The sequence below is a fragment of the Bacillus rossius genome (genome assembly GCF_032445375.1).
Source record: "Bacillus rossius redtenbacheri isolate Brsri chromosome 4 unlocalized genomic scaffold, Brsri_v3 Brsri_v3_scf4_2, whole genome shotgun sequence".
Taxonomy (NCBI): Eukaryota; Metazoa; Arthropoda; class Insecta; order Phasmatodea; family Bacillidae; genus Bacillus; species Bacillus rossius.
This window is the reverse complement of record NW_026962011.1, coordinates 5,542,808-5,567,670: the sequence shown is the minus strand read 5'-3', so window position 1 is coordinate 5,567,670 and position 24,863 is coordinate 5,542,808. Positions and strand designations below refer to the sequence as shown.

At 38.1% G+C, this 24,863-nt stretch overlaps 1 protein-coding gene across 1 annotated transcript in view; it reads left to right on the top strand.

The window, feature by feature from the left end:
- Positions 1 to 24,863, top strand: part of LOC134542276 (furin-like protease 2) — a 562,458-nt gene that overhangs the window by 471,684 nt on the left and 65,911 nt on the right. Inside the window, exons 6-7 of the mRNA XM_063386419.1 lie at positions 6,619 to 6,778; positions 12,664 to 12,836. Of these exons, the coding sequence (XP_063242489.1) occupies positions 6,619 to 6,778; positions 12,664 to 12,836 (333 nt within the window). The remainder of the gene's footprint in view (positions 1 to 6,618; positions 6,779 to 12,663; positions 12,837 to 24,863) is intronic.

Genomic DNA, 24,863 nt, shown 5'->3' with positions numbered 1-24,863 from the left:
CTTATTACATATCCACGAAAGCACTTCTTTGCCATATAATGTTACGGTTGCCGCTCAAATCTCATAGTTGGCTTATGCACGTTGAGAAGAGGTGCGCCAGTCTATAGCCCTGCGCTTAGAGGCGACACCGCGCTAGAAGCACCAGCGAGCATCGCACTTATCATCCCGCTTCACTAACACTGATACCCCCCTGACTAGTGTTCACGAGACATAATAGTGTGTACTAAAATATAACGCGCTGAAGTCTATCAAGGTGCATGAAACATACAGGGGTCGTTACCACAACGCCGAACGTACAATAACGCCGAATACCATAACGCCGAATGCCAAATTGACCGCAACGCTGACAGCTTCAACAGTTTTCTTTTTTTAGTAACGACCAGACATTCACTTGAAGCGTGCAGAGGAGAACATATTTTGCAAAGAAAATTTTGGTAACGTTAGCCCAGCGTTGTAAAATTTTTGATAATAATGCTTTAATACTCTCAAGGGCTCTCGTGTATATGTAATAAAATGCAAACAACAGCTGCGCTTTGGTAATGAAGAGAAAATAACCTAGGGCTTGTTTCATAATTCGTTCCCTTCGACCATCCGAGGCCCCACCTTCAGACGCCACCATGTTGTTGCCCGCTGTTATGAGTAACACTACTATGGGTTACAGTACACTACTATGAATTCCACTACACTAGAAAACTGCTGTGTACCGCAATGCCAAAATACAGTAACGCCGAAAAATGTTGCTGCGGGGAGGGTGGGCCATAGGAGCAAAATGAAAAACAACTGAACGAATTTGTGTGCTAACCTTACCTAACCTAACCTTTGTGGCAGTTCTGCAATGACATTTTTCGGGGTTAATGTATTTCGGCGTTGTGGTAATTCGGCGTTGTGGTACACAGAAGTTTTCTAGCTGTCAGCGTTGTAGTCAATTTGGCATTCGGCATTATGGTTTTCGGCGTTATTGTACGTTCGGCGTTGTGGTATTTCGGCGTTGTGGTGCGTCCCCAACATACAGTAGGTATTTTGTTCCGTTATAAACAAAATTTTAGTGCCAGCAAGAAAATGCACATGCACCTATAGTGAGATACATATGAACGAACATAGAGCGGATTCTGTTTGATACGGCCAGATTAATAAATGCAGTCTACAAAAAACTACAAGGATTTAAGGTTTAAAAGTAAGTTTTATTAGTCGGGTTAACACCTTTATTTTCTATACATTATTCTGGCATGTTTTTACATCAAATTATTTCAATGAAATTATTTTACGACAGCGACAATTATTGAGGTGTTTGTAAAAATTTATTCAACTAAACATTAGCCAGACGCTGAGTGCGCCATCATTAAAACTTTCCCAATAAGAAAGCATGTGCGTGAAGTCCACGCGTGACAAAAGTGAAACTTCTTACATATTATATATAAATAGAGATAAATTATAAGTACCATTTTTTATTGAACAAGAGATTATAATCGAGAATAATAAGTATGAGGGTATGAACTCGCATAAAAAATAAACTGAGTAATAGATAAACACAAGTAGCGTTACGAAAATTTCGTAGCATCATTGCGTGATTTCTACCTCTCCCCTGCCATCTCCTCTTCCAGCTGTTACAACTAGCATATAGCATGCTATACTACGTACCTATCCCCACCCCCTTTGATGTCTTGCTATTCGACCGCTAGTGCATGCTTTGGAGTGGCGTCGCCGCGCACTCTCGTCCTCTACCGGTTCCCCCACCCTCGTGCGATCGGAATTTTCGTAACCGCCAAAAATTTTAGTCCCCTTAATAAAGAAATTTCACTCTAAAAAAACCCTTCAGCTACAACTTCAAAAACGTTAGGACGCACTTGATACCATTCGTGCATGTGTTTTGAGCTTATTTCGTTTTGTGATAAACCCTGCAGCCAAAGTTTCTCGGTCGAATTATAACCCATTCTCTGTGAGCTGTGTGCAAACCTGCGCTTCCCGATGGCGATAGGGGTGGCTCGGGCAGCGAAGCGAACTCCTTTATTTTACAAACCCTTCCTCCCTCCCCCCCCCCCCCCCACACACACCAACTTTCACGTTCGCCCCAGGAACAAACGACGTTATTTCGTTTCTCCCTGGTCGTGTCACACAAAGCCCACGCGGGCAGTTGGGAATTCGGCGAATGCGCTAGGTAGCATGGGGACTTTTAACCGGTTCGGTTGCAGTGAGGCTATTTCCTGAAACCCCTACCTCTCATTATCCACCACCCTTTCTGTATAAGTTTTTTTTTTGAAGGACAGGTGAAAGTGTCATGACGGTGAAGTCCAGCGAACAGTACCCCCACAAAATCTAGTCGGAAACTTTCTCGCCCTGACAACTGCAGGCTACGATAAGCTCTCCAATCAGAGAACGCGCTCAACTAACCCAATCAGCGCATCGCAAAAAAAAAAAAATATATCAACAGTTGTGTAATAAAGCTATTCAAATAAAAAAAAGTAAAACATATTATTCGCAATTTTTTACGCTCGTACACAGCACGGCAAGAAAAGGAGAATATTTTGTACAACAAACAAAAAGGAAGTGCAAAAATAATTTCCTTTGCATCCCGTGCTGTGTGCTAGCGTAAAAAAAATACGAATATGTTTTACCTCGTTTTCGCCATATTGTTATTCCCGAAACATTATGGAAATAGTGCTTGAGAACGTCTGATAATGGTTACTAAGTATTAATTATAATCTCCGTCGTTAAACAGTCACTTTCATAATAAATAAAAAAAATGTGCGCGAGTCTTTCAGAACTCGCCAGTGATGTGTAACAACTTACCTCGGTAAAGAGAAAATTCCTGTGTTCTATGTTGCAAATAGGCTACATAATATATAATATGAAACTCGGAAACAAAATTTAACGTAGAATTATTAAAACAATGCAAATCGTGCTAAATATACGTAATTTGTGTTTTCAATTACACTCCTTGATGCGGTTCACTCGTAGTTTCCGCACTCACTGCTAAATTCGTTGCCGGAGCAGCCACATCGGCTATCGAATCATCCGATTTGCAGAGCGAAAATATTGAACCTTGGCTTTGGACCTGATTTTTGACGAAAAAAATGTTGTATTAATATACCTATTGCCCATATTGTTATAGTTTACTTAACACTTTATACTTTGAAGTTTCCCTTTGGCTTTGTGAACTTTAGTTCGCGCCACCCGCCACAGATGGCCGCACCGTGATTATACATTTCGAAGTTACTCCTACCTAAATCCGTACGCCGAGAGCTTCAAATTTTGCACACTGTTTCCAAAATGCAATCAGCCAACGTTTTGGGCGCCTAACCAATATGGCGCAAAAATTATCTGAAGGTGAAAAAACAAAAAAAAAAACTGCTTCAGACAGTTGAGTATGTAATAGTGCACACGTTGCCACCCCCTGACTAAAAACCCACAAGGCCAAACAAAAGCAAGGACTTTAATTTGTAAAATACAAAGTATAACAGTTGATCTATAAAAACATCACTGTAGAGACACGCATTTCCGCTAGCCAATGCTGTCAGCGTAGAACTGTCCGGTGCTGGTCTTCAATGTGCTTCATGCCGGCTTCAATGGTACGGCTCGCTGCTGCGATAGTGCTCTTTCTCCTCCAGCGAATGGTATTTGAGCTTGTCATGATAAGGGGGGGGGGGGGGGAGAGAGAGAGTGTTCTGCCGCGCGCGAAACGTGACTGCGAGCCTTTGACACGGACCTACAGTTCGCTCTTGCCACGGATGGATCGCTTTGTGTTTTCTAGCTTTTTTTTTCCCCTCAGACATCGCGGCAGCTGATGGACTTTCGGATTGATTGAGGAGTTCTCTCTCCCGCAACGGGAGTGCGTTCGCTCGGAGCGAATTGCGAAATTTCCCCTCCACTGCACGACGAACAATTATTTATACTTTTTTTGCTCCAGAGTCATGTACGTAGAGAAACATTTAAAAAAATTGCGAGTTCGAGTCAGTTTCACCAGCGCAAGATTGAATGTGGCAGGTTAATACGATTTTGGTTTTAACGTTTAACCTGCTGCACAACAGTGTACTGTAACTGATAATACTGTATTGTAACTCATTACAGTGTAGTGGAACTCATAGTAGTGTACTGTAACCCATAGTAGTGTTACTCATAACAGCGGGCAACAACATGGTGGCGTCTGAAGGTGGGGCCTCGGATGGTCGAAGGGAACGAATTATGAAACAAGCCCTAGGTTATTTTCTCTTCATTACCAAAGCGCAGCTGTTGTTTGCATTTTATTACATAAACACGAGAGCCCTTGAGAGTATTAAAGCATTATTATCAAAAATTTTACAACGCTGGGCTAACGTTACCAAAATTTTCTTTGCAAAATATGTTCTCCTCTGCACGCTTCAAGTGAATGTCTGGTCGTTACTAAAAAAAGAAACCCAAACACAACGTTCAATTTATAAATTTTAATTAATTGCATGAAAAAAGTAAAACTAACCAACTTTTGTTTCTCCATGGGAACGTATGCATTTAGCGTTTTCTCACGGTGTGTTTCACCAAAAAATCCAACAGGATAAGCACCTTTTATGGTATTTTTTTTTTCTAACACCGGCTATCATTCAGTTCCAACATGGCGCATGAGGTTATCAGGCTCTCCTGAAAAATTTGATTTTTGTCACACAGGGTGGAGTTTTTTCTTAAGCGACGTTTATGGCATATTTATTATTTATTTATTATAATTTTAAAAGTGCGTAACTTGAATGTTACGTCAGACGGGCTTGTTTCACCTGTTGCTTCGTGCTAACTGCTTGGGTGTGAAAGCCTCCTGAGAACTGTCCTCGCTTCTGCTCGCGGGGATGACGCCCACTCACACCGCGAAGCCGGGAGCTTCGAGACTCCGTGACTCGGCTCAGTTGGGGGAGGGGGGGGGGACCATCAAATCTAGCGCACGGAGAAGCCTGGATGCCGACAACGAGAGCGCAGCGTCGTTAAAGTTTTAGTTCGCAGTCAACTCCCGCTCGCACGCGCACGAATTGGTATGAACTCGGTTTCGACTCCTCGCTGACGGAATCATCGCCGGAATAATTCGAAGATGAGTCTGTGAAGTCTGCAGAACTCCGCCCCCACACACTGCGTGAAGACGCAGTTACACTGTTTGCGCTTTGGTAGCGAGTTTTTATTCGAGGTAAACAGAACCCGGCCAGTTAAATATGAAAGGTAAATAATAACACAGACTAAATGTTCTGCACATCAAAAAACGATTTCAATTAATTTTGACTACAAATTATATTGAAAAAATTAAAGTTACATTTTCGATAGTTATCGTGTGCATTAAGAAAAATGATTATTAAATTAAATGCCTCTCTACATGAAACAATAAAAAAATACTGCAAATTAACTGCATTTGGAATCAATAACATAAAATTACTGCGATGTAAATCGGTTTGAAGCAATTTTGACAATGTTATAGTAAAATTTTACCGATGTGCAAGTGTTATTTAGAGTGTAGATATTAATTCACATTTTTCTAGTAACCAAGCTCGTTCAGTTCAATTTTATTATTACCAGTACTAATATTTGAACCCTCCAGTCGCTAAACATTGTTTTACAGCAGTAGTGTATAAAAGCTTGTCCGGAAACTGGCTTCATGGGTGTGGTGCGTGAGGTACCGAACTCCATCTTGGATTGTGACGTCTCGGCAGCCATCTTGTTATCAAATTACATAAAAAAACTCTAAATTCCTCAAAATAACTAGAAATTTCTCTATTTAGAGGGAAAAATTCCTGTTTTGAGTGAAAATTTCCCGTTTTTTTCCTCAAAAATTCTAAAATTTGTAATACGAAAAACCTTAAAATACATGTGCCTTAGAAAAATTGAAAATTCCCCATTAAGGCTAAATTACCCATGGGCAAGCCTTTAATAAGCCTTTGGTGGGTAGCTTTGACCTTGACCTTGATTTTGACCGTAAAAAATAAATATTTAATTTTCGACCAAAAAATTCCAAAAAAAAAAAAAATTCTTACTTCAAATTTTCAGTTATTTAATCGATTTTGGTCCTCGGTTCGCTTCCCGGTGAGAGTAAAAATATAATTTATTAATAAAAAATAAACTTAATTACAATTGAATTAAAATTAAAAAAAATCCTTTCTAACGTTACACCCACCATCTTGTATTCTGAAACGTTAGACTTTTCGTTAAGGCCGCCATCTTGAAAATGCGTTCTTTTTGCTGAAAAATCGAGGTACATTTTTAAATTCATAAAAAATTTTAATAATAAAATTTTAATATAAATTTTGAAAAGGTTCTCGGTTCAAACCCGGTGAGGTCAAACGATTAAAAATGGCGCTGTATCCTTCCTCCACGGAAGCCACCGGCAGACTGACCTCCCACCACTAATCCCGAGGGAGATATTACGTCAGCGAGCATGACGTCATGGCGGCCATTTTGTTTTCATCTGCTAGAGTGCGCTACCACCATATTAGTTTAACGTTTGTCCGCTAGAGTGCAGGAATCATTTATTACTGTGTCGACCGCCACTTGTCAATGGGCGCCATCTCGAAATTCTCTCATTTGTAAGCTATAAATTCAGAAAATAAATCCAAAATTCATTAAAAAATATAACACTTGTTAAAATGATAATGTGTGCGCGCGTGTGTGTGTGCGCAGGACCCGCTCGCCAGCACCGACATCAACGACAACGACGACGACCCCACGCCGCGCGACGACGGCGACAACAAGCACGGCACGCGCTGCGCCGGAGAGGTGGCCGCCGTCGCTTCCAACGGCTACTGCGGCGTCGGCGTCGCCTACAACTCCAGCATAGGCGGTGAGCTCCCGCCCCTGCCCCTCCCGCCAGATCTCAACTTCATTGCATCTATACAGTCTATAACAAAGAAAATATATTTTTTTTTTTTCAATAAAATTAACAGTAGCTTGCCTTCTGGGTTGAACCCGTGTCCTTGTCGAATAATTCACCGACGTTTCGGTTGACATTGCAGTCGACAGGCGACTGCAATGTCGAACGAAACGTCGGTGAATTATTCGACAAGGACACGGCTACAACCCAGAAGCCAAGCTACTTCAGTCAATGGCCGTGAAAGCCTGTGAACATTATTAATAAAATTAACACTCTGAACCCAGTTGTAACTATGGGAGCATATAGAGAGAATACTTGAGAAAGCAAATGCAATTACTTTTTTTTTGTATTATCACGCATGAATAAAAAGTTGTCATTAGAATAATGCCACTAACTGTCAGCACTTTTGGCTCCCACTCTAGGTAATTCGTGTAGTGTTAAAAATTGCTTCACCATATTAGTGTCAACTAAAACTGCAAGATAGAAGATAAGTTTTCAAATACGCAGCAAAGGAAGATTTCACGCTTACAGATATATTAACAGAGAACAATAGCAATGAGATAAAAATTTAAAAAAAAGAAAAGAAAATTAACATTTAACCGCCCCCTTAATATTCACAATTCTGACAAACCTTTACAACGTGTAATTAAATGACGATCCAGTTAAAATATTACACCAAATGCTCTGCAAAATCGCAAAGAGGTCAGGATTGAAATATTTCTCCCAGCTGACCGATGAGATAAAGTCGTCACTGTTTTCCGCGTGTCAGCGCTGACATAGATTGATCTGGCTTTCAGCATGATTGCGTTCTGTGGGCACGGGTTCTGAGAATTGTGTTCATCACGTCTAAACGTATTGCAACCAAATAGCCAAAAAAAAAAATCGGATATTGCGTTTTGATGAGGCACAAATAGAATAGCTCATTTGAGTCAAATGATCAAAATATCTTATTTTATTACAATCATATACAATAAGTCGCATATTATGCTTATAAAAATATCAAATACTTGTTTATTAAGACTATTGACCAATATGTGACTCTTAAATTAACCAAAAATTCTTTTAATCCAAGAAATATTGTTGTATATGTTATCTTTTTATCAAACCGCTTAAAATGACAGTAAAAAAGACACATCAAGCCCTATTTTCGAAACTTGTCAAATTTGATAACCTATAGGGTATAGAAGGTGAAAAATTCTGTCACACGTGTCTAAAGCGAACGGAAATATTTGTTTTGAATTCTATTGAAGAATGCGTGAATCAAAAAAATACTACCAATTGTAAGGTTAATATTCTTTGTTTTCAAGGTCTTTTAAGTTCAATTGTAAACACGAATATTTGCGACCTCTTATACTATCATACAGTCTAGTTTTACGTAATTTTTATTAAGTCTATTTGTCGTAATTATGACCTTTTTACTTCGAGAACATAGAATTAAAAATATATATCAAAAAAGTAAAAAGTTTTGAAATTCTAACAAAACGCTATTTTATTATTGCAGCTATCTAAGCTACACTGTTGGAAAATACAATATATTTATGAACTTTTTAACGAAGAATTTACCTGAAGTAAACGAATCGTTTTTCGTAATTTCAGATAGCTGAATCTTCGCAAAAATTACGCCGCGTTCCAACTTCCTAGTTCCATGCTCCGATGTCAAAAGTGTAAACAGGCAGGTGTAAGGAAGAAAGGTGTCTGTGCTTTTGACTTAACAAGTTTTGAATGTTTTTGTGGTGTACCAAGATTATTCTTGTGGACTTATGCTCAATGCAAGTGAAACCTTTACCCGGTAACTTACGAAGATAGCCGTAAATTAACGAAGATCCCTGGATGATTTGTAAACAGCGTGCTTCGTAATTTGAGGGTAAAATTTTTTAACATTTATTCTCTGTCCAATTTGTCCAAAATAAATTAATTCTTTATGCTTAGACATCTTTCAATGGAATAGAAATTTTGACCACTCATTTAAGTCGTGCTCATTTATTTTCGTGTTTCTAATTAATACTCGTTGCTGAAAAACGTATTTTGGACTAGGTTTATGTATAATATTTTTTTTCTTCTTTTTTATGTAGGCTACCTTATTGTACGATTTGAATTTTCTCTTCATAATAAACTTTTTCATCCTTAGTTCTTATTTCTCCTCCGAACACACGCATTAAAGCTACGTACGAATTGCTTTCAGAATAAAAGCCGGTAGACATCGTTGCTTAAAGTGAACCGACAACGGAACATCGTTAGCGAAAGGGGTCCATGAAATTACCACTCATCCCTCATGTCTGTGTCTCGTTTAAGCTTCCTTTTGAATTTTGTTTTTAATAAATAATTTTCTTTCTTCCTTTCTCCCGCTTGGGCCAGTGCTGAGCCTTTCTGCGCGCACTGAAATTTTCATCAGTGTATTCCATCCTCTTTTCTGTCAGGCTGTGCTCAATAAAGGCAACCGGTTTAGCGGGCACTCGAACGTGGGGTCCTGAGTACAAAAATAAATTATGTTTTGAGCCCCTTAAGGATCGGAGCTCCGTTTTAAAGATTTTTTTCTGCTTTCCTGTCACAACTATTGTGGAAATTGTAATAATAACTTCAAAGAAATATTTTACTACAGTTTGGTGTATATTTAATTGAACATTTTTAGAAGTTCTGCTTAAATATTCTTTCAATATCCTGCCTCCAGATGCAAAACTCAACATTTACATGGGCCTAGATATTTTAGAAATGCCTTAGTCACGTAGAACTGTCAAGTTGTCACAAATAGAAATACATTTTTTTTACGACAAATCTTTCTCTAATTTCATAAACTAAAATTAAATTATTTCAATAGACAGGCATACTAAATGTAGAACTGTCAATAAGACTTTTGAGTATTGTAACTACTTTTCTTGGTTTGCTACCAGCTTTACAGGGTTTTAACCCTGTTGTTCGCTTTGGGTTACATGCGCTACGGGCAGTGGCATTATTCAAAGGTTGGTTCCAAAAGTGTTCAGATAAGTCTGAGTGTGCTGTATTTTATTCATGAAAATGCTTGTGTACCCGAACGCTCTAGCGAACTGATAAAAAACCATTTGCTCTCAAAAGAGTGGTGGAGAGTGTAGGGTGGGAATGAATGAACGCCCCCAACGTCAAGCTGTAGCGAAGCGAATAGACGTACGTCATTGTACATAGCGTAGCGGGTGGTTAATGTAATTGGAAAAACTAATATTCTTCCAGGAAAATATTAATAATGTTTAGGATATCCGATAAAACTTGGTTGCGCTGGGGTGCCAAAACGTTCATAAGCCAAGCGCAAAAATGGTCGAAGTGATAGACTCAACTATTTACTAACTTCGAAAATTATATGTACTAAATAAATTTGAAACAATATCTTATTGTGTAGCATATGATATTTAATCGAGCAAAATTTTTTCATCAAACGATTTAATTCTCACTTGGCGTCGTGCTTTTATTCAACATGTCTAAGGAATGAGCATAGTTGATTATCTGCATTTTAATATTTGCATTATATAATTTGCTATCGTTTGAGGATGTGAATCTAAATACCCAGAAGCATGGAAGTTTACGAGAGTCTTTGAGAATGTGAATTACTTCAACTTAACAGGTAGGTTATTATTAAGAAATATTCAATTTTAAGTGGTAGATATTTATTGTGTCATATATTTTTACGTGTGACCCTAAGCTATATTAAAATCTTATTTTAAATAACATGTGATACTGAAGGTCACTCAGGTAAAGTTGCCACCTTAAAAATATTCCAGCTTGACTTTCTCTTAGTAAAAGCTCATTTTAGCTTCGGAAATATAATGTTATGATTATGACTTATAAATATAGCCAGAAAAATCACTTGATTGATGTGTTAACTTCTAGTTTTTCATGTGAAAATATTTAATTTATATTTTAACTCTTATCATAGACATAGTAGATGCTGGCGAAAAAAGTATTAATTACAGCATGGGTTACTTAACATAACAATATTAAATGGACGAAGTAGGTAAACATTCGTGGTAAAAATAATAGATTAAGTGAAAATGAACCTTTGGCTAGCTATGCCAGGCTAGTAATCAAGAAGTGTTAAGGTTTTGAAAATTTGTAAAAACATTTTACTAAATAAATTAGTTTGTGTATAAATGTGCAGGCATTAAATTGTTAAATTATTTAATTTTTATCGTTGGGGTTTTATAATTTCTGCTTAAAATTGATTTTAAATTTTCAAAAAATTACTTTGTATAAAATGTAAAATAAATATTTTTTTTTTTCATTTTGGTGAACTGTTCAACTGAGTGCAGCCAAGAATATTTCTTCACATTTTACTTACAGAGTTGTTGCGAAAGTCTCCAAAATATTAAAAGTTGTTTAATATTTTGGGGACATTTTCGTATAAATGAATTTCAACTTTATGAAAGAAATGACCGTCGAATTTTTTCCTTTAGTTATTCAACAAAACTAAAGGTTTAATTTAGAAGAGTTCAAGGAACGTAATAATATATGGTTTGTATATATGTACCCTACTACGTTAGATAAACCACGCTCAGAAGACAAAACAATCTTAAAATACATACTTTCTTCTTCATGTGGTGGTTGTGTATTTACTGAGCCTACCACTTATTTGTCCTGTAACAGCTCTATCCAATATCCAAAGAAAAAGGGACTTTAGAACGGACCGGAATTTGGAACCGTGTCTATACACTACATCATTCCCCTCTTCAAAGCGAAGTTATTGTATAATGGAAAAAAAATATGAATGCAATTTTTATATTACTTTTCTAGAAGATAAAAAGATAATATAAATATATTCATTATTCAATACTTTGAATAAGGCTAAAAATTTTGTCCTGTAATCATATATTAGATGCTTAAATTGCCATATTTTCCAAAATCTTTGCCTAGTTAGAATAGTAAAATTTTTACAGTATGAATAATCAAAGTTACTGTACAATTATTTTTGTTCCATAAGTCGCTCAAAGGATTCTATTCCCAATAGTATAATATGTTTGATTTTATTTTGGATTGTTATTCAAAATTGGTTTAGAAAAAATAGTAGTCACAGTATCTAATAATTTGGTGCAGGGTGGATAGATTTTAAATGATTTAAAAAAAAAATTATACATATCAAAAATTACGAAGCTTATTTAATTTTTTTTAAAATTCAGAATCGTAATTAATTGGCATATCAATTGTTTTCGGCTTAGCATTGAGTAGTGGGCTCACCTCCGGCCATAGCCTTCAAAAATTAAATATATATATATATATATATAAAGGGCGCATTACACTCACTGTTCTTTCACCAATATGGGGATATTCAAATTCAAAGCAATGCAAATAAATGAAGTCCAGAAAGGTCAACAAAATTAACGGCAGGAAGTGCTGTAGCACTGACTACGTCACAATATTAGCCATGGCCCCCACATTCGATCACTGGCCCTGGACCCAGGATCGGAGACGGGGTCCCCTCCCCCGGGCCCCGGGTGCTACATAATAATAGCATGGTTATTTATTATCTCTTCTCTTTTTAGAATGTTATTTAACCTGAAAATACAGGGTATAATTATGGTTACTATTTTATAAGTCCAAACTAAGCTTTATTCATAAATTATTCAATGTGATTTTTTCTAGTTTGTACAAAAATTATAATAGTTAAACATTTAAAAATAAACAGGGCAGGTGCCGGGCCCCCTCCAGGACCCAGGGGTCCACCCAGCCCCACCCTCGTGGGGGCCATGATATTAGCTATCACAGGACTGGCAGGGGCCATGGGTAGTGATGCGGTCGGATGAATCGCCTTTCACCGCGGCTATTCCGGAGGGGCGCAACATCACGGGCCACCGCAGCGCCCTCCGCTGACCGCCGGTGTGTGTGTGTGGGCGCAGGGGTGCGCATGCTGGACGGCACGGTGAACGACGCCGTGGAGGCGCGCGCGCTGGGGCTGAACCCGGACCACGTGGACATCTACAGCGCGTCGTGGGGTCCCGAGGACGACGGCAAGACGGTGGACGGGCCGGGCCCGCTGGCGCGCCGCTCCTTCGTGTACGGCGTCACCAGCGTGAGGAACATTGCAATACACACGTGCATACGATACTGCATCACTATTACAGTACATATGTGTTTGTGATGTTGCAGGAACATTGCAATACATACGTGTATATAATGCTGCATGTATATTGCAGTATATACATATGTGTTTGTGATGTTGCAGGAACATTGCTGTTTTATAAGTTTCAATGATGTTGCTGGAACATTGTAACTTATACATTTATGTGATTTTGTGGGATTACAGCAATTTTTCAAAAAAGGAAATTGTTTCCCTTCCAATATGTATTTGAAAAATTGTTTGCCGAATAGGCACTGTGGCGACGAGTGGATTCTGCATTTTTCATTTCGTTACTCAATGGCAATTGATACCCGCCATCTCTGTCCATGAACTTGTTGCTATATTTTTAACTTGAGATAGTTTATCGTAATTACTGTCATTGCAAGGCATAAATATATTCAATATATTTTTTATTTTTATAGTATGGTGTTAGTTTAGTGATTGCCTATCATGTCATGGCTAGGATTACATAGCTTAATAGTTGTTTCACGTAGTGAATTGTTCACTTAATCATATTGTGACCAAAACTAAACCTGGGATGAAAAAAAAATTATTATTAGTAGATTTTATTATTTACGAGTTATCTTATTTAACATTTAATTTATAGTGACACGATTTCAGTAGTATAGGAATGATGGAACTGGCACTGGGTTCTGGGTGTGGAGCTGTGTGTCCGATCCACATCTCTGATGTCACGCCCATCTCTGACGTCACGGCGGCCATCTTGGATGAGCGTAACGAGACACAGCGTAATGGGACACCGCGTAACGGGACATAACGTAACGGGACAAGTAGATCACGGCAGCCATCTTGGATCCGCCATTTTGGATGACGTCATTGTGTTCTCGAACATTCCGGCGATGTATTTTCCGCCATATTGGATGATGACGTCACCGTTGCAATTTCCGTTACGGCCGCCATCTTTAACTTTTTTATTTATTATCCGATTTTAACGAAAATTTTTTTAAAATTTATAAAAAAAATCCAATAATAAAATTTTAATAAATTATTAATAAAAAATGTACTTTTACGACATGGAGCTCGGAGTCCTCGGTTCGAACCCGACGAGTGCAAAAAAAAATAAAAATGGCGACCGATCCTTCCTCAATGGTGACTGCAGACAGACTGACTCCCACCACTTTTTTTAAAGCATATATATCGTCACCTAGTATGACGTCATGTACGCCATCTTGAAATTTGGACGCCATCTTGAAAATCTTTATTTATTATCCGATTTTAATGAAAAAAATTCCAAAATTCATCAAAAAATTAACGTATTTGAATTCTGTTTGATTATATCGATGTACGTCCTTGGTTCGATTCCCGGCGAGAGTAAACGGTCGATCCTTCCTCCATGAAAGCTACCTAGACTGATCTACCACCAACAATACCAAGGTATATATCGTCAACTGGTATGACATCATGTCCGCCATCTTGTCTTCATCCGCTGGAGACAACCATCTTGTTTTCGTCTGCTAGAGTGTGCCGATAACATGTAGTATAATTATCTGGTCACCATACTATTGTCCTCAACTGTTGACACTGAACATTGACCTTGAACTTTGACCTTGACCTTGAACTTTGACCTTGACCTTGAACGTTGACCTTGACCTTGAAATTTGACCTTGACTTTGAAATTTGACCTTGAAATTTGACCTTGACCTTGAACTTTGACCTTGACCTTGAAATTTGACCTTGAAATTTGACCTTGACCTTGAAATTTGACCTTGACCTTGAAATTTGCCCTTGACCTTGAAATTTGACTTTGTCCTTGTCGACCATCACGGACCCGACATTTTACGTTCAGTAGATGCTACCAGGAGCTACCACCTGCTGGAGTATGCCATCTTGTGTGTGTACTCGTATTATAGAGTACATTTCCATCTGGATAATTTTATTCTAACCCGCTACAGTGCAGTAATCATTTATTACTGTGACACACGCCATCTTGAAAATCCGTAATTCTAATGCTATAAATTCGGGAAAAAGTTCAAAATTCATTAAATAATTCACTCATTAAAGTAATGATTGATTAGATCGATTCCCGTCCTTGGTTCGACCCCTGACCGATACCAAACAACTTTAATTTAAAAAAATACCACAAAAGCGACAGGTTTGAGATAATAAAAACACAGCAAGTTCTTTTAAAAAATACTTTTATTACATACATACTACACTACTAAAGTACATAAAAAACACAGACAAATTACCAAAGCCTTTTGGATTCCTCGATTCAAACAGTCTTCTTATTGTACGGACTAAGCCTTTTACATGACTTTAAATGTCTATCCGATCCGTTCATCACCACAGCCAGAAACGGACTGAAATTCATAGCACTTATATATAGTCTTATTAGCCGGTACAACACATGAGTCAAATCAATAACCATGTTCATTATACGTCTCGGTGCATTTTTTATAATGACGATGTAAACTATCGAGACGCGAAAATAGTTTATTGCACTTATTGCACAAATTGTATTCTTTGAACATTATAGAACAACCGCTTCTTTCATGTCTGCGAGCATTTGAGGTGATAGTAAATGATGCACCACAGTATTTGCACTGATGCGAAGTACGCTCTTCATTAATTGAAGTATTCAATGCTGATGTAACTTCAGCTGATGGTGGAACAGCACATATCGAAGTCTCCTCCAGTGTTGTCAGAGGCGTTGCCAACGGGATCTGCTACAACATCGTCGGCGCCGAGGTCATGATTCCCGTAGTCGATGGTACATCCTCCATCGAGTACGACGTTAAAGTCGGTAAAGATGCCATCGAAGTCTCAAGAACAGGCAATTACGCGACTTATGCACCAGAAGAAACAAACTAGGTGATCCGTACACCGTCGACGACAGTAACAAACTGAGCGTCCTGCTGTCTAGGACTCGTTTATATACATTAACCGGTTTGAATAATACGCTAGTCAAATCAAGAACAATTTACTAAAATACTAGAGTCAAAACAACATTAAAAAAATAGAAGCACCATCAAAAAAAAAGGAAGCACATTTGGAAGCACCTTCAAAAAAGGAAAAACAATAGGAAGCACCGACTACGAAAAAACAGCACATTTGGAAGCACCGTCATCGAAAAGGCAGCACATTTGGAAGCACCGACTACGAAAAGGCAGCACATTTGGCAGCACCGACAACGAAAAGGCAGCACATTTGGAAGCACCGACTACGAAAAGGCAGCACATTTGGAAGCACCGACAACGAAAAGGCAGCACATTTGGAAGCACCGACAACGAAAAGGCAGCACATTTGGCATGCACCGATAACGAAAAGGCAGCACATTTGGCAGCACCGACAACGAAAAGGCAGCACATTTGGCAGCACCGACAACGAAAAGACAGCACATTTGGAAGCACCGACTACGAAAAGGCAGCACATTTGGCAGCACCAACAACGAAAAGGCAGCACATTTGGCAGCACCGACAACGAAAAGGCAGCACACTTGGAAGCACCGACAACGAAAAGGCTGCACATTTGGAAGCACCGACTACGAAAAGGCAGCACATTTGGAAGCACCGACAACGAAAAGGCAGCACATTTGGAAGCACCATCATCGAAAAGGCAGCACATTTGGAAGCTCCATCAACAAAAAAAAAAGGCAAAAAGGAAGCACAATTTACGAGATCTAAGTCTTAGTTAGAAATAAGAAAACAAGAAATAAAAACATTAAATTCGTATAATTTAAATTATTTATTTTATTGCTTTACATTATACAAATGCAAGTAAAACAAGCCATTATTGTATGTAGCCAGCATTCCTCAGTTCCTTGAGTATGAAGGATATTTCTTTGATGCACGAATAGTTTCCTGCACAAAGCGAACCATGTAGAAGTCTTAGCCGGTCAACCAATATGTTTGGATCTTTCCACGATGTGTAATCAATCTCTTCTACCACCATCTTCCTTGCACCTTTATAAATATTATGATCTCTGGTGTCTTCCGTTTTACCACCAACCTCAGGGTAACTTTCATGTTTGAGACGGTGATCATCACAAGCTTGATCAGATTTATTTAATATATCACGTCGTTTCCACCGTTTCGGTCTCAGGACACCGCCACATTCTTCGATCTTGGCAGCTTTAGGTGCTTCATCATAGTCTATGTCTTTGTCAACAGCCTCAGAGTCACTGTAACAATCACCGTAGAAGGAATCGTCTTCACCCAATTTACCGTAATAATTCTATGATGATGATGTTGAAGTGTCTTCATCGTCTTCGTGCTTCCTTTTTAGGAGTCCATCATTTTTACAAAGTAGGAAAGATCTACTTTAATTCGGCTGGAATATATTCTCACTTTTCACGTTAAGGATTCTTCCATTGTCTTCATTCTTCCGTAAATCATCAACCTCCTTCAATTTAAGTTCTTTGTCAAGATCGGAAGAGCCAAGAAAATTATTGTCGTAATGCAGATCACTCTTCCTTAGCCTAGTAGATTCATCGTTGTCCTCTAGCTTGTACGCAGGCTTGGCGCTACAAGTTCTGCCATGTCTTTTTAGGCTCTCTCTCCGCGTAAACGACTTGCTACATCGAACACAACTTATCATATTGCGCAGTGGATTTTTAACACAGTCATTCTTCTCGTGTTGTCTTTTATTCTTTCTCAAGATAAACTCTTTACTGCAAAACTTACACCTATGTTCTTTCGATACAGCGTCAGATCCCAAATCAGAATTCATATTAGTTACTGAGACTAATGCCAGATACCAATTGAGTGTTTTAAATTAGATCCAATACTTAAATAGACATTTTTTCATATTTCATCAGCGAGAATTAATATATCTCATGCAAAAGTACTTTATGCATGTAGTTCTGCTTTTCAACAACAGATGTCGCCACATGTTGCTTGCAGGTAAATAATATTTAGTTATTTTATGCGGGATGCGGGATGCTCACTAACGATCGCAAAAGAAGGATGGCTTCGCTAGACTCCAAGGAAAAGGAAGTTCGTCTTGCATGTTGGTGCTCCACAGATGTCTCATGGCATAATATTAATTTGACTGTGTAATTATATGTGTTAATTCCACCTTATAAAAATATTGCAAGTTTTGATTTAGTAGCAGAAATTATCGAATTAAATGTAACTCCAAATAAAATGACATGTCTCATTAGACAAAAAAAATCCATGCAGAGAGCGGTTTCTCAGAATAGTCAGAAACACTTGAAGAAACCACAGGAATGATTGCAAGAACACGGGAAAACCCATCAAAATATTGACAAGAATAATCAGGAGCACACGGAGAAAACCATCAAAATATTGACAAGAATATTCAGGAGCACTCGGAGAAATCCATCAGATGTCTAGTTAGGTATAATCAGAAGCACCCGGAGAAAACCACCATAATATTGTCAAGAATAATCAGGAGCACACGGAGAAAACCACCATAATATTAACAATAATAATCGGAAGCGCACGGAGAAAACCACCATAATATCGACAAGAATAATAGGAAGCACACAGAGAAAACCACCACAAGTTTTCTTTGATATCATAAAAATACAGAAAAAAAATATTTAAAAATAAAAATAAATTAATCAAAAATTTTAAATGACAAAAAAAAATTAAAAAAAATAAATAAAATTCTGGCTTGTACTAGAACTATATCTTTGCTCAACAATGAGAAGTTCACAAGCTAGCAGAATCTGTTTATTTTTTTTAATTTTTTTTTTGTCATTTAAAATTTTTGATTAATTTATTTTTATTTGTAAATATTTTTTTTCTGTATTTTTATGATATCAAAGAAAACTTGTGGTGGTTTTCTCTGTGTGCTTCCGATTATTCTTGTCGATATTATGGTGGTTTTCTCCGTGCGCTTCCGATTATTATTGTTAATATTATGGTGGTTTTCTCCGTGTGCTCCTGATTATTCTTGACAATATTATGGTGGTTTTCTCCGGGTGCTTCTGATTATACCTAACTAGACATCTGATGGATTTCTCCGAGTGCTCCTGAATATTCTTGTCAATATTTTGATGGTTTTCTCCGTGTGCTCCTGATTATTCTTGTCAATATTTTGATGGGTTTTCCCGTGTTCTTGCAATCATTCCTGTGGTTTCTTCAAGTGTTTCTGACTATTCTGAGAAACCGCTCTCTGCATGGATTTTTTTTGTCTAATGAGACATGTCATTTTATTTGGAGTTACATTTAATTCGATAATTTCTGCTACTAAATCAAAACTTGCAATATTTTTATAAGGTGGAATTAACACATATAATTACACAGTCAAATTAATATTATGCCATGAGACATCTGTGGAGCACCAACATGCAAGACGAACTTCCTTTTCCTTGGAGTCTAGCGAAGCCATCCTTCTTTTGCGATCGTTAGTGAGCATCCCGCATCCCGCATAAAAGAACTAAATATTATTTACCTGCAAGCAACATGTGGCGACATCTGTTGTTGAAAAGCAGAACTACATGCATAAAGTACTTTTGCATGAGATATATTAATTCTCGCTGATGAAATATGAAAAAATGTCTATTTAAGTATTGGATCTAATTTAAAACACTCAATTGGTATCTGGCATTAGTCTCAGTAACTAATATGAATTCTGATTTGGGATCTGACGCTGTATCGAAAGAACATAGGTGTAAGTTTTGCAGTAAAGAGTTTATCTTGAGAAAGAATAAAAGACAACACGAGAAGAATGACTGTGTTAAAAATCCACTGCGCAATATGATAAGTTGTGTTCGATGTAGCAAGTCGTTTACGCGGAGAGAGAGCCTAAAAAGACATGGCAGAACTTGTAGCGCCAAGCCTGCGTACAAGCTAGAGGACAACGATGAATCTACTAGGCTAAGGAAGAGTGATCTGCATTACGACAATAATTTTCTTGGCTCTTCCGATCTTGACAAAGAACTTAAATTGAAGGAGGTTGATGATTTACGGAAGAATGAAGACAATGGAAGAATCCTTAACGTGAAAAGTGAGAATATATTCCAGCCGAATTAAAGTAGATCTTTCCTACTTTGTAAAAATGATGGACTCCTAAAAAGGAAGCACGAAGACGATGAAGACACTTCAACATCATCATCATAGAATTATTACGGTAAATTGGGTGAAGACGATTCCTTCTACGGTGATTGTTACAGTGACTCTGAGGCTGTTGACAAAGACATAGACTATGATGAAGCACCTAAAGCTGCCAAGATCGAAGAATGTGGCGGTGTCCTGAGACCGAAACGGTGGAAACGACGTGATATATTAAATAAATCTGATCAAGCTTGTGATGATCACCGTCTCAAACATGAAAGTTACCCTGAGGTTGGTGGTAAAACGGAAGACACCAGAGATCATAATATTTATAAAGGTGCAAGGAAGATGGTGGTAGAAGAGATTGATTACACATCGTGGAAAGATCCAAACATATTGGTTGACCGGCTAAGACTTCTACATGGTTCGCTTTGTGCAGGAAACTATTCGTGCATCAAAGAAATATCCTTCATACTCAAGGAACTGAGGAATGCTGGCTACATACAATAATGGCTTGTTTTACTTGCATTTGTATAATGTAAAGCAATAAAATAAATAATTTAAATTATACGAATTTAATGTTTTTATTTCTTGTTTTCTTATTTCTAACTAAGACTTAGATCTCGTAAATTGTGCTTCCTTTTTGCCTTTTTTTTTTGTTGATGGAGCTTCCAAATGTGCTGCCTTTTCGATGATGGTGCTTCCAAATGTGCTGCCTTTTCGTTGTCGGTGCTTCCAAATGTGCTGCCTTTTCGTAGTCGGTGCTTCCAAATGTGCAGCCTTTTCGTTGTCGGTGCTTCCAAATGTGCTGCCTTTTCGTTGTCGGTGCTGCCAAATGTGCTGCCTTTTCGTTGTCGGTGCTGCCAAATGTGCTGCCTTTTCGTAGTCGGTGCTTCCAAATGTGCTGTCTTTTCGTTGTCGGTGCTGCCAAATGTGCTGCCTTTTCGATGTCGGTGCTGCCAAATGTGCTGCCTTTTCGTTATCGGTGCATGCCAAATGTGCTGCCTTTTCGTTGTCGGTGCTTCCAAATGTGCTGCCTTTTCGTTGTCGGTGCTTCCAAATGTGCTGCCTTTTCGTAGTCGGTGCTTCCAAATGTGCTGCCTTTTCGTTGTCGGTGCTGCCAAATGTGCTGCCTTTTCGTAGTCGGTGCTTCCAAATGTGCTGCCTTTTCGATGACGGTGCTTCCAAATGTGCTGTTTTTTCGTAGTCGGTGCTTCCTATTGTTTTTCCTTTTTTGAAGGTGCTTCCAAATGTGCTTCCTTTTTTTTTGATGGTGCTTCTATTTTTTTTAATGTTGTTTTGACTCTAGTATTTTAGTAAATTGTTCTTGATTTGACTAGCGTATTATTCAAACCGGTTAATGTATATAAACGAGTCCTAGACAGCAGGACGCTCAGTTTGTTACTGTCGTCGACGGTGTACGGATCACCTAGTTTGTTTCTTCTGGTGCATAAGTCGCGTAATTGCCTGTTCTTGAGACTTCGATGGCATCTTTACCGACTTTAACGTCGTACTCGATGGAGGATGTACCATCGACTACGGGAATCATGACCTCGGCGCCGACGATGTTGGAGCAGATCCCGTTGGCAACGCCTCTGACAACACTGGAGGAGACTTCGATATGTGCTGTTCCACCATCAGCTGAAGTTACATCAGCATTGAATACTTCAATTAATGAAGAGCGTACTTCGCATCAGTGCAAATACTGTGGTGCATCATTTACTATCACCTCAAATGCTCGCAGACATGAAAGAAGCGGTTGTTCTATAATGTTCAAAGAATACAATTTCAGTGCAATAAGTGCAATAAACTATTTTCGCGTCTCGATAGTTTACATCGTCATTATAAAAAATGCACCGAGACGTATAATGAACATGGTTATTGATTTGACTCATGTGTTGTACCGGCTAATAAGACTATATATAAGTGCTATGAATTTCAGTCCGTTTCTGGCTGTGGTGATGAACGGATCGGATAGACATTTAAAGTCATGTAAAAGGCTTAGTCCGTACAATAAGAAGACTGTTTGAATCGAGGAATCCAAAAGGCTTTGGTAATTTGTCTGTGTTTTTTATGTACTTGTAGTAGTGTAGTATGTATGTAATAAAAGTATTTTTTAAAAGAACTTGCTGTGTTTTTATTATCTCAAACCTGTCGCTTTTGTGGTATTTTTTAAAATTAAAGTTGTTTGGTATCGGTCAGGGGTCGAACCAAGGACGGGAATCGATCTAATCAATCATTACTTTAATGAGTGAATTATTTAATGAATTTTGAACTTTTTCCCGAATTTATAGCATTAGAATTACGGATTTTCAAGATGGCGTGTGTCACAGTAATAAATGATTACTGCACTGTAGCGGGTTAGAATAAAATTATCCAGATGGAAATGTACTCTATAATACGAGTACACACACAAGATGGCATACTCCAGCAGGTGGTAGCTCCTGGTAGCATCTACTGAACGTAAAATGTCGGGTCCGTGATGGTCGACAAGGACAAAGTCAAATTTCAAGGTCAAGGGCAAATTTCAAGGTCAAGGCCAAATTTCAAGGTCAAGGTCAAATTTCAAGGTCAAATTTCAAGGTCAAGGTCAAAGTTCAAGGTCAAGGTCAAATTTCAAGGTCAAATTTCAAAGTCAAGGTCAAATTTCAAGGTCAAGGTCAACGTTCAAGGTCAAGGTCAAAGTTCAAGGTCAAGGTCAAAGTTCAAGGTCAATGTTCAGTGTCAACAGTTGAGGACAATAGTATGGTGACCAGATAATTATACTACATGTTATCGGCACACTCTAGCAGACGAAAACAAGATGGTTGTCTCCAGCGGATGAAGACAAGATGGCGGACATGATGTCATACCAGTTGACGATATATACCTTGGTATTGTTGGTGGTAGATCAGTCTAGGTAGCTTTCATGGAGGAAGGATCGACCGTTTACTCTCGCCGGGAATCGAACCAAGGACGTACATCGATATAATCAAACAGAATTCAAATACGTTAATTTTTTGATGAATTTTGGAATTTTTTTCATTAAAATCGGATAATAAATAAAGATTTTCAAGATGGCGTCCAAATTTCAAGATGGCGTACATGACGTCATACTAGGTGACGATATATATGCTTTAAAAAAAGTGGTGGGAGTCAGTCTGTCTGCAGTCACCATTGAGGAAGGATCGGTCGCCATTTTTATTTTTTTTTGCACTCGTCGGGTTCGAACCGAGGACTCCGAGCTCCATGTCGTAAAAGTACATTTTTTATTAATAATTTATTAAAATTTTATTATTGGATTTTTTTTATAAATTTTAAAAAAATTTTCGTTAAAATCGGATAATAAATAAAAAAGTTAAAGATGGCGGCCGTAACGGAAATTGCAACGGTGACGTCATCATCCAATATGGCGGAAAATACATCGCCGGAATGTTCGAGAACACAATGACGTCATCCAAAATGGCGGATCCAAGATGGCTGCCGTGATCTACTTGTCCCGTTACGTTATGTCCCGTTACGCGGTGTCCCATTACGCTGTGTCTCGTTACGCTCATCCAAGATGGCCGCCGTGACGTCAGAGATGGGCGTGACATCAGAGATGTGGATCGGACACACAGCTCCACACCCAGAACCCAGTGCCAGTTCCGTCATTCCTATACTACTGATTTCAATTAAATAAAAAATCAACATTTGAATATAATGTTTACACTTATTATTTTTATTTTTAACATTGTGTGTAAGCCTGCTAAACCAAAGAGATAGAGTAAATTATTTACAGAACAGAAACGTTTTAGGTCACAATTTTAAATCCTTACTTACTTACTTTATTTTATATTATATTAACTAATAAAGATATTTTACTTAATATAAGTATTGAAATACGCCAATATTTTTAACATTACAATACCCTAAATTTAAGTAAATTTGTCTTTAAGAAGAGCTTTTGACCTTACATATTACACGTCAATTATCAATAAATCCGAATAATAATTTTTTGTACAGCAAAATTCATTGTTAATCATGGTAAATGGCAGTTATCATTCCTTCAAGATTTCAATTATCCTGCACGAGTGTAAAGTTTGTGTCATGTAACTGGTTCCAAATTTGCAATTTCTCAAAAGTAGTACTAGTGTTGCCCATTTCCCAACTGTCACTTGTAAAGAATTCCATAAAATTTGTTTACAGTTACCGTCCACTTCACGAAGTTGTTTACAAATACTGGTGGTGAAACAAGAGTGGCAAAATGATACGTAGAACATTGGTACTATTTTTGTAAAAGTACATGACATGGACAATAACCCGTATTAATGATCGGCCTCTTCCAAGCTGCTCTGTAGTACCCTATCAGTTCATTTAGCTGCAAAACTCTAGTTGCTGCGATTTCTTTTTAATTCCAACATCATTATCAAATATAATTTGAGCCAGAAGTCTTGAGCGCTGTCAGAGCAAGGGTGAGAAACGAAGGTGGTAAGTGTGATCGGATAAAAAGTTGAGGGTGAGGGAATTCCTATTAGCGGGGCACGGCCAAGGAAGTCATTTTCATAAACATTCGAGTACATTCCAGACGTATTGGTGTGCCAAATGAAATTTTATGATAGTGTAACTACCCCGGAATATATATGGTAAACTAATATTGTTATAGATAAAAGTAATCTCATGTTTTAAAATACCTAAAAACAATAATTATAATACATACATATTCTTCAATATTATGTCAAAGGGTTGGTAACACTGCCGTAAAGCGCGCTCTTGTTAACCTCAACGGATGTGGTTCGAACCTCGTCACTGTAAATTTCTTTTTACTTTTTGCAATCTAAATCTAAATCCAATCTATAATTATATAATGCTTTGTTAGTACGTAAATACATAGTTTTCTCAATCACCACCAACCCCAATCAACTTACCGTTGGGGTGGTAAATACCCCTTGGTCTCCAGGTGGTAGTAAGGGAGTTTGGTCGCGGTGGGTGGTTGTGGGTGGCAAAACATATATTTCTGTCCTTTTCTAACGCATAA